General features: G+C 44.2%; 1 protein-coding gene across 2 annotated transcripts; it reads right to left on the reverse strand.

Annotated features, from left to right (window-relative positions):
• Window positions 1-4,503: 4,503 nt before the first annotated feature.
• Window positions 4,504-10,495, reverse strand: BHLHE41 (basic helix-loop-helix family member e41). Of its 2 annotated transcripts, XM_011363077.2 has the most exons (6): window positions 10,202-10,495; window positions 8,947-9,823; window positions 8,748-8,811; window positions 8,311-8,418; window positions 7,878-7,989; window positions 4,588-7,407 (listed from the first exon to the last, which is right to left on the reverse strand). In XM_011363077.2, exons 2-6 carry the CDS (start codon window positions 9,006-9,008, stop codon window positions 6,308-6,310), a joined length of 1,446 nt encoding a protein of 481 aa, XP_011361379.1. In that variant the 5' UTR covers window positions 9,009-9,823; window positions 10,202-10,495; the 3' UTR covers window positions 4,588-6,307. The 2 variants fall into 2 exon arrangements, with proteins under 2 accessions (XP_011361378.1, XP_011361379.1); XM_011363076.2 differs by lacking the exon at window positions 10,202-10,495 and having other exon boundaries at window positions 4,504-7,407; window positions 8,947-9,368.
• Window positions 10,496-10,698: the final 203 nt, after the last annotated feature.

Below are 10,698 nucleotides of genomic sequence, written 5' to 3' on the forward strand. Positions count from 1 at the left end.
GGAATTGGATCCAGGCTGAAGTTTCCCTGTTAAAACTAATTTTCGAAACCCAGTGCGGAACCTGTAAAGCCATATTTGGAAGCAAAGTTTATTAAAGAACAATGTGCCGGGTACTCAATACCTCCGTTGTGAAGCATTCGATACTCTCTTGTATACACATGTGCATACCCATATGTAAAAGACCTCAAATTGAAACAGTAGGTAAATTTACAATGCCCTCGAAATACTCCATATTTTAAAGTATAACAAATCGCCTTCTTTCCTATTTCCTCAATTCTAAAGGTTTCCTGTGTTCGGCTTCATAACTTGCTTTGATCCCTTCTTTCATGTGGAACCTTTAGACTTCAACCAGAACCCTATAGGTGGCAGGGCTGGAGGCAGAGGTGGAGAGCTCATCGGATTATGTATGTGGGGACTTCCACAGCAGGGAAGTCACATTTCTGGATGTCTCCAAATTGGGCGGCAAAATTGTATGATTCTTTGTAGGGGATCTTGAAAATTGTTTCTTCAGAATTTCTCTAATTTTGCATGCGCTATGCCATAATGTAGAGAGGCTATTACCTCAGCGATAATCTTTCCTCTCCACCAACAAAGTCTACTTTGCCTCTTAGGTTCTCAGGAAAGAAGTCACCCACAGCTTCTTTTGTAAAACAGACGGATGAGGTCAGACAGAGTTGATTGATTGCAAGGTACTTGGTTTTGTCTTTTTCCCCCTACTACATGAGACGTTATCATGCTATGAATGCTATCCTTTGCAGTGGTAAATTCCATGATCCCTTAGTCCCAGTTTATGGTTCAGATTCTTAGGAGGAAATGATGAGAGCCAGTATAGCAGTCAAGTTCTAAAGACTGAGAAGTTAGGAAATCCTTGCTCAGACCTCAAGTCAAATATAATAAACTGTCCTGGTTCTTAGCACAGTACCAGAGTGTGCCAGAGCCTTCTCCTTGGAGAGAGCCCCATGGATTCACTCTCCTGTTCATTCTGCAAAACCCAGCTACATCTCAAGGCCTTCTCTGATCCACCCAGATAAAGTCAGCACCCCTCACACCCCTCAGTACAGTATTCACCCCCTGAATAAGCACTTACCATGTTTCATTATAAATCCATTTTAGTGTAGATCTGTCACCCCTAGACCTTGAGATCCTCAGAGATTATTAATCTTTGGTTTTCTAGCACTTACCACGGCAACTCACTTATAGTAGGAGCAAAACAAATATCTGTATCCCTATACCCACTATTTATTGAATCTACAGGCTCAAGGAGAAAAGAAGTGTGTTGCAATCAGTGGGGAGTCTGAAACCTCTCAACCAGAGGCTCTCCAATGTGTGTGTCTAAATTCAGATGCAACATCTGGGCCTAAGCATCCTCCCTGGCAATTCCCCAGAATGCTTTTGTGGACCTGCCGCCCAAGATGCTCAAAACCCAGAGGTGAAGAGAGATTATACACCAGAAGCAGAGGATGGGGTTTTCCATAAATCAAAACGCTGAATCAGTATTCACTGATGGCCCTTGGTTTACTATTCCTATCAAGCTGAAAGAAAGAAGTGTTAGTCAAATCAAATACTTTGTTTCTAGCACAGAAATTTATTTTGTAGTTAGTTGTGGAATAAAATCATTAGCAAGCTTTTTAATGTAATTAAATGTTCAAAATATGTAATGTATTTGAAGAGTTTTGCATAGTGTTCTGAAATTGAACATTGCTAAGAATGTGAAAGTGAAAGAAATGAAAAGAAAAAGGTTGGGAGGAGAAACATGTCCCTGATCTACAAGCTCACACAACTTAGAGAAGTGTCCAACAGGTACTCTGTCAAAGCCTATTTATTCTAATTTTAGACACATTTCAAATGTGTATGGTTTTGGTTAAATGGTTTCCCAGGCCACAGTAAGTCATAGGCAGCAAATTGTATAACAGTTAGAGGCAGACTCTCTAACACATCAAGAAGTGACAGTTAGCAGCCTGACCATGAGTAGAGACTGAAGAAAAACCTATAAAAAGCAGATATAAGAACTCGAAAAGAATTTAATGCAGATGCCAATACTCCCAGATAACATATATATTTATAATGATGAACTCGAATTGAGAAAGGTTAACTATGTATAGGGTATTTTTTTCTAGACATGTGTAAGACACCTTAAGAGGATATATATAACATTTTAGTAAGCTTTTCACTAAAATAAAAAAATAGAAGATGACTTTGGCACTTAACCATAGAAGCTTCAATGTTCTGAACCATTGTTTTATGGGGGCACATATCATTCCTTGAGGCCAGATAAATAGGGATCACTGAGAATCTTTAAATATCAACTTTTAAAAAGGTATAATTTTACATTCATTTGGAAGTTTCAACGTGTAATCACTAGAAAAGTACGGGAACCTCAATTTTAAAACAAATGTCCTTCTCCTTTCTAGGAGCATATTTTTAAAGTACATGCTGCACATGTGTTTTAGTATAAAACTTACACTAAATCTTAATCACAGAAAAAATAATTTTCCACATTAATCCTGTTAAATTCTACGAAAAACTGAACCTTCATTGGACTTTAGCATGCACTGTATACCCATTTTGAACTTATTTAATACAACACAGAACAATGGGTGAGCCTAAATATATTGATCTGGGAGTCCAACAGATTAAGAATTATTGTTTCATTAAAACTATCAGATTGCTCACTGAAGTAAAATACTATTATAATAGTACAGCCATCTTTTGGCATTATAATGGTCGTTAATTCATTCATGAAGGCTCTGTTCATTTCTAAAGTAAAAGATCTTAAGTCTGTTTGGCCCGACCATGTCTTCCCAGGATCTCAATTGCCAGTCACCTCCCATGGAGAGGTTCAAAATTGACCATGACATAGAAAGAGGGGGAGGCTTCTTTTACATACTTTTGAAGAAATCTAAGGTGATAGGCAATAACCAAAGTTATGGCCTGTATGGGCAGCAACAGATAACTAAATGAAAAATAGTTTTCACAATTATAGGAACTAAAAGTCCAATCGTATTTTAAATAGCTATTAATTTATAGTTTCTAGTGCCTTAAAAATGTGCTTAGCTCTTTGGGGGGAAAAAAAAAAGCTATTCATCAATTCAATATAAGGTTTTCAGAGAAATATATCTATGTAAAATTAATTGGTATAATACAGGTAAAAAGCATTATTGACTCAATATTCATATTTGTCTTGAGTTGAAAAATCATACATATATGGCAATTGATTTTGGCTAAAATTTTACCACTGCAGGTATAGAACCCTGTTTAACGAATTATAATGACATAATGACTCAATTATAATTCATGTTTTAATTCATTGTTTAAATTCATTGAAATAAATCGATGACCAAAATAACATTTTCCAGGCACAAGTCTATCCTAACTTTATCTTATTACCATGTTAGTATATAGGCCTTTGGACGAAATAATTGACCTGTAATATCTGGTCCAACTCTAGGTTTTTTACTTTATTATACCAAAATTATACAAATGCTAAAATATTATCCTCTGATTTACTTTGAATCTTTTTGGTTATGAAACTAATATTACAATATGGTATTAAAATGTAGCTCCAAATATTTAAAATGCTATTTTTCCCATAATTCTGGTTTAGAATGAATACTCTTCTAAAGTTCAATAAATTACAGTCCTCAAAAATCCTACATGGTTTTTTAATGTTAATTTTTGTTTCTGTGGTTTATTCATGATGTTTCATGAATGCTGCACAATCAAAATTCAGTTTACTTGGTTCAAGATGCCACAGTGGGAAGTAGTTCACTGACTGGGGAATACAACAGATCTGGCCTCTAGTGCTGGCTCCAGGTAGCTGTGTGACCTGGGAAAGATATTTGATATCTCTGGGCTTCACTTACCTCATATTGTAAAATGCAGGAGGCTGGACAAGCTGATATCTAAGGTTCCTTCTGACATCACTTTCTATGACTTGGCGATTCTGTTGCCATAAAGTCAGCAGAGGGAGCACTTTTGCTACATGTCATAAATTTTGGCTATTATTTCAATATCTTTCAAAAACTAAGGGGTTTGTGAAGAACATTACTGAAACTAAAAATTGACAATCCCTCAGTTTTATCAAATCACAAATCTGATAATAAATTTGAGAAAAGGTTAAAAATAATTTCTGTTCCTTGAATTTTGTGAGTAAGACCCAGAAGACAATTGTTTTATAAAGGTCAAGGAGCTAAAATATACTGAAAAGTTAAGCAACTCTACGTGGTAATATGTTGATATGGGACCCAGTTAAAGAGAAACACACCAGACCATACAACAGAGGCTATCTGGTTTCAAAGATGAAAAGTGAAAAATTCATCGATCATAAAAAATTAGCAAATTGAGTCTAACATAAACAAATCATGCAAGTGATTGGTAGGTTTTCTTTGGCACTTTTCATTAAGATACACTGGGAACAAGTAGGTAGACACAACCAGAGCCTACAGGCTTGTAAGAGACTGGAAACGTGTGCTATCAAGCCAATGACAAATAAAGTTGTATATCTGAGAACCTGAATAACTTTCATTCCTATATTTATAGATATCTTAAAATTGAGTATCATGTCTTTTTAATTATTAAACAATCTCATATCGTATATTAAATTTTTTATTCCTTAGTAAGAATTTTAAGATCACAAAATAGTGTGGCAATATTTAGGTAATAGAATTTGTGGAGTGCTGAAAATACTGGAATATAAAGATAATTTCTAGTTTATTTTCAAATACTAAACTTTTCTAAACCAGCTGGTTTCTTGCAGACAGTATTTATTTTTTAAAATAATTTAAGACAGCATAAGCTTGTACCAAGCATAAGCATTGTAACAAAAGTGCAACTTTTCAGCAAATCCTCCCAAAAAGATATTTTAACTCAAAATATCATTAGCACATATTTTCTCCCTACAAAAATAGCATGTCAGACATCATTAATTGGATGTATTAACAACTATGTACATAAGAGCCACCTTGTAGGCTAAGAGTTTAACGTTGTTTAAACACAGCGTTTGAGGCAAACAGTAGCAACAGCAGCAGCAAATGCACCAAACTGACTAAAAGACCCAGATATTTTCTTCTCTCATAGTCAGACTGTTGTGTCTCACCCCTTACATAACATTCAAGTGAGATTTCTCACAGTGCTACCTTGGCAACAAACTAAAAATATCTAGACAAGGTCTTGGTTTAAGCCTTATTAAAAAAGCTTTCTTTGTGATTATCTGGTATCTGGTTTGGTCTCCAGAAAATACATAGACTTGGATATAGGAAGGCCTCACAGGGCTTCATTCCACATCTTTACAGCATTTCCAATCAAAACTGATGAGTTTAATATTTTCCTCCTCTTGTGATTTAACAGAATGTAGGATAAATCAGTTTGGACTTGTTTTCTTTTTTAAATTCAGTGCACATTCTTTTTTTTACAGCAAGATTATCAAAATCTAGGAACGTGATAGATTAAATAATGGCAGAGTGGGAATAGATGCTATATATATGTATATATGTGTGTATATACACACACATACATACATACGTATACATACGATGAGTCAATTGATTCATTGTCAATTTCTCAATAAAGTGCCAGCAAATATACTAAGAATAATTCTGGCCTTCCTCATCTATCCCCTTCCCCGACTTGGTTCTGACGATGGCCCAACTCCGTGTCTCTTTAAACAAGTGCAAGTTACTAAGGGATACCATTCAAACCACTCCAGAATAGGTTGCAACATGAGCGACTGCATCTTCTCCTCTTCCTCTGAAAAATATATGCCTTTTAAAGAGCTGAACTTTATAATATACTGAAGAGTAAATTCAATTCTAAGATCCTCATTCTGTTTTCAGGCAGAAGTCTCCTGAAGCAGGCAAGACAGCTTTGAGTCATTGACAGATAACTACTTGCTGTTCGATGTCAACTCCTCAGCCACCTTTCCCATACCCTGGTTCAATCAGCTCATCCACAGAGGAGACTCCTCTCACTTCCTCGAGAATTAGGTTCTGTATTTTAAAAGACAATGGAACGTGGCCTAAAGGTAGGCAAAACTTACTTCAGGGAGTTCTTTAAAGAAAAAGGAATCAGTATCTAGCGCGAAGGTTCTTTTACAGCTGGTGGGGGAAGAAAGGGATGTTAGTGTGTGGAGGGTGGGGTGGTGAAGGATGAGCAAAATAGAACTCCAAATGTACACAAAACACCTGTTGTTTTTTTTAAAGCCGGTCGTGCATCAATTACACTTCCTCCCTTAAAAACGTTAAGGGTGTTTTAACTTAATATTATTATTCCGCGTGAACCTTCGTCCTTTCTAAGAAAGGGACGCAAGGTTTCAGGGAGTTTCCTTCCCTGGTTGCGAGGGATCTTCCTGAGCAGAGCTCTCCGGGTTCCCGTGCTCGCGGGGGCCAGCATAGGGCAGGTGGGTGCGCCCGTGCGGGTGAGGGGGATGCAGTGACCCAGGGGGCGCCACCTCGTGAGGCAGGAGGGTCGCGGCGGCGGCTGCGGCGCCCGCCTTCTCGGGAGGGGGCGACAACACGGAGGACAGGCAGGGAAAGGCAGCGGCGGCAGCGGCGGCGGCAGCAGCGGCGGCTGCGGCAGCTGGGGCGGGGATGCCGGGGTACAGCAGCGGGAACGGGGCGGCGGCCGCCGCCGGGTACAGGTACTTCTCCAGGCTGCTCTTGTCCAGGAAGGGCTGCACGTAGGCGGCGGCCGCTGAAGGCGAGAGGAAGTAGAAGGGCAGGCAGAAGGGGGCCGCGGCGGCCGCGGGCTGCGCGAAGGGCGCGCCCCCGCCTCCGCCGAACGCCACCAGCGAACTGAGCAGCGCGGCGTCGGGTCTCAGCAGCGCGGCCGCGGCGGCGGGGTCCGGCCCCAGGAGCGCGGCGGCCGCCGCCGCCGCACCACCCCCTGCGCCGCCACGAGAATCCAGCCTCATCCTCTTAGGCGCCGGCGAGTCCTCCCCGGGGGGCTCCTGTTTGATGGTGACGCGGCTCGCCCCAGCGCTTTTGCCTTTCTCGCGGTCCGGCCTGGCCTCGGCTTCGCCGCCGTAGCCGCTGTCGGTGTCCGTGTCGTTTTCGGCTGCGAGCTCGGCGCTTGGCTGAGTCCGCTGTATGACCGGAACGCAGTGGGCGAGGGGCTCCAGCTTCTGCCCAGCGCGCTCCAGGCAGGGGGCTGCTGCGGACCCGGCGGGGGCGGCGGCCGAGGGCGCGCCTGTGCCTTTGCTCAGAGGGACCTGTTGAGTCAACAGCTGAGGGGTGGGCAAGAACTGGGTGGCCACCGCGTGCAAGTGGTTGATCAGCTGGATACACCGCGGCTCCCTGGGCGTCCAGCTCTCAAACCGGGAGAGGTATTGCAAGACTTCTTTGGCGCATGTTTGAAATCCCGAGTGGAACGCATCCAAGTCGGACTGAATGGGCGATTTCAGAGATCGCTCCCCTAGGATGAAGAGGGGGTGGGGGTGGAGGACAGAGGAATGGAGGCAAGGAAAAAAAAAAAAAACCCACCGACGTTAAAACATCTGCTTATCACGTGGGCCCTACATTGACTAAAGTGATCTCGGTTTTTCCTCTGTATTCGAGTGATATAATCCACCGGTTGCAAGGGGGTGGGGGTGGTGGCGGGGGTGGAGAGCAGGGGGGCGCTCTACTCCCAGCTGAAAAACTAAAGTGGAGAGAGGGTGCAACCGCCACTTTAAATAAAAATCTGATTCCTCTGAGTTGTGCTGAAAGCCTCTAGGATGCTTCGGGAAATGGGCACTTTCCAATGAAGAGAAAATATAAGCAATTTCACAAATGAGAATGAGCCCGTGGGACCACGGAAGTGGGGTGGGGGAAGAGTCCTATCACTGCTCTTCTGTGGGCTTCCAGGCTTCATCAGGGTGGGTTGGCCTCCCAGAACTGACTTACCATTCTGTAAAGCAATTATCTTCTGATGCTGCTGCTCGGTTAAGGCTGTTAAAGCTTTTAAGTGTTTCAAAGTTAATTCCAAGACTACCGCTTTCTCCAGATGCCCCAGAGTCTGCAGTGGTGCAAAAGAGAATGGGGTACTTGGTTACTTAAAAACACATTTGGCTTGATTGGCTCTCCATTCAGCACAGCAACTTAAGCAAACACTTTGAAAGTATTATTCCTATACTTCTTGAGCTTTCCACAAGACAGGTTATAAACGATTTCTTGCCTTCACAGTTGTGAGCACCTACTCTTGAGTTTGTGAGAAACTCTACACTATAGAACAAGTTGTAAGGCATCTGATATTTACATTTATTCTTATATGTCTGGGAGTAGTACCAGGCTATTAACGCCCTTGGAGAGTAGCAAGGAAGGAAAATGTGCATCTTACTGTCAACTTCAGATGTTCAGGCAGTAAATCTTTCAGCTGAGCAATGCATTCATTAATTCGGTCTCTTCGTTTCTTTTCTATTAATCTGTGTGGTAATTTGTAGGTATCCTTAATATATGAGAGTCATGGAAGAAAGAAAACAATAACATAAACATTCATTTACTAGATATAACAATATCCCCTCACCCGCCAAAAAAACACATATGTGATAAACTATGCCCAAGGAACCTCTTTCCTCTGGACTGTTCTGAAATGCAATTTAAATTCAGGTATGATGTTTAATCCCCCCTGAGAGTATCCAGCAAACCACTTAAAATTCACAGTTGGGGAAGCTCAAGGGCTGGAATATATTTGCGGGCAGAGCTTAGCTGTGAAATCAATGGCCCTAATTAACTATCCAGGCAGGTTATGGGGGAACATCGGAAACTTACTCTTACCTTGCTATCATCTCGCTTCATGCTCCTTTTGGGTTTGCACATATACAAAGAGGAATAGTCCAGTCTGCAAAACAGAAATCAGCATCAGGCACCCATTCGGGAGGGGCTCTGCCCTCGCCCGCTTCATATCACTTTCTGGAGAAGAGAAAATATCAAACTGAAGCCCAGACAGATATTCTCAAGGGTGCGTGCACCTTACCCTATAAAATCTCTATGTTCCAGTAACTGTCTCTCTTGCAAATGAGGAATTCCTTCGTCCATGTTCAATCGTTGTCCGTTTCCTCTGTTTCGATTTTTGGGGTTCTGTTCTATAATCTGTGGGATGGTAGCTTTGGGAGATCTTGGGGGGATCTGTGCGTCCCCAGTCTCTTTCTCTCTCTCTCCCTCTTCAGTGCAGTGTTGAAAGTGTGAAGCAGTTGGTTCCCCCCCTCCCACCGCGCTCGCTCTCTATAGCACACACACGCACACACACGCACGCACACTCGCGTCGGCCCCACTGCGCTGGTAGTTTGCTCTCACTCCGGGCAGTGTTTGGCCACAGGGCACGCGCGTCGCCGGCCAGACCAGCACCCAGCTCACGTGCGGAACGTACCATCCGCGGTCCAGCCCGGAGGGGGGCGGGGGAGGAGGGGCCAGGCCGGGAGGGGGCGACGAGAGAAGGCTGAGAGGGAGAGCGAACGGCAGGAGGGGGCGGGGACACCTGATCAGGGCCACCGGAAAGGAAAAACAACTTCAGCCAAGCTATTCATCTTCCCAAAGGCGATGCAGTCAGCTGGGGGAGGGGGAGAGGGCGCCGGGGGGTGCGGGGCAGCCAGGGCTTCCTGGTTTCGGAAATGTGACTCCTTCAGCCTGTCCGTCATTACGGCGCAGGAACGTGAACGTGGCTTTTTGCTTTTCCACCGACGGTGTTGTTGGTTTGGACCAGAGAAAGGAAAGAGAAAGAGAATTCGCGATGGACAAACTTCAGTCCTGAAGGAAAATTTGGAGATTTGTTTGCTCACCGCTCAGTGGCCTGGGGAAACCCTTAGGCCCTCGTTGGAGGTTGCCCCAAAGAGGGGCAACTTGAAATCCTCTCCCTGAAAGATTTAAGATAAATGAAATATCACTGGGTCCGAATGTCGCAATCCAAGTGTCTTTTGACGACATAGTGTCCCTGGGCCACCCAAAGTTCCCGCAGCAGCCGGAATTGCGGTGCCACTAATCACAGCAGCAGATGACGACGTTTGGGGCCTCTGGTGCTCTCGGAAGAACGAAGTGGGGAGGGAGGAGGAGAAGAGGGGATAGCACTAGAGGGGCTACCGCAGAAAAGCAATGCAGCATTATCACTAGCCTGCTAAACTCCGCCGCCTCTCAGTCCCTGGGGTGGCGCTGCGTGCTTCCTCTCCACTCCCCCCCGCTCCCCGCCACCCCCCTCCCCCGTGCGATAAGCGACACCGGGAGTGTGCAGAACCCACGTTTACTACCGCTGGCACCTCCAAAGCCTCCCTCCTTAATCCTGTCTCAAACGGGTACCAGCACAGGGCCAGCAACGTGATCCGACCTGCCGTTGCTGCCACATCACTGCGCGGGGAACCCGTGTGCGCGCACGAGCGCGCGCTCGCCTTTTAGCCGCGGCGACAATCTCGGGGAAGCACTAGCCAGCGGTAGCTCGGCCACTTTTCCTCCAGAACCATCCTTGGAGCATGACTCACTGCTAGTGAGAGTTACTGGGAGGTGTCTCTGGCACTGCCGCCCATCACAGCCAGCAGCAAGGGGCCTTGGAGGCCAGGGGCAAGCATGTCCTGCGGGACTCCCAGGTCTCCGACCCCGCTGCCGCTACTCGGGTCTGCCGGAAAGGGGGGTGGTGGGGTGGGATGGAGAAAATATATATTAATTTCCCTGTATATAGATAGCTATAAAACCTAAGGTCTTTCCTTCCTGCACCAAGAGTAAAATTTACGTTCTCCCAAGT

This window comes from Pteropus vampyrus, unplaced genomic scaffold, assembly GCF_000151845.1.
Source record: "Pteropus vampyrus isolate Shadow unplaced genomic scaffold, Pvam_2.0 Scaffold82, whole genome shotgun sequence".
NCBI classification, from domain to species: domain Eukaryota; kingdom Metazoa; phylum Chordata; class Mammalia; order Chiroptera; family Pteropodidae; genus Pteropus; species Pteropus vampyrus.

What these genes read in the sequence shown, in the direction of transcription:
- BHLHE41 (XM_011363076.2), bottom strand. Translation starts at nt 9,008, where the DNA reads ATGGACGAAGGAATTCCTCATTTGCAAGAGAGACAGTTACTGGAACAT. An exon ending in CTGAACATCTGAAGTTGACA is followed by an intron (nt 7,990 to 8,310) that starts GTAAGATGCACA and finishes GCACCACTGCAG; the next exon opens with ACTCTGGGGCATCTGGAGAA. An exon ending in GATAATTGCTTTACAGAATG is followed by an intron (nt 7,408 to 7,877) that starts GTAAGTCAGTTC and finishes TCTTCATCCTAG; the next exon opens with GGGAGCGATCTCTGAAATCG.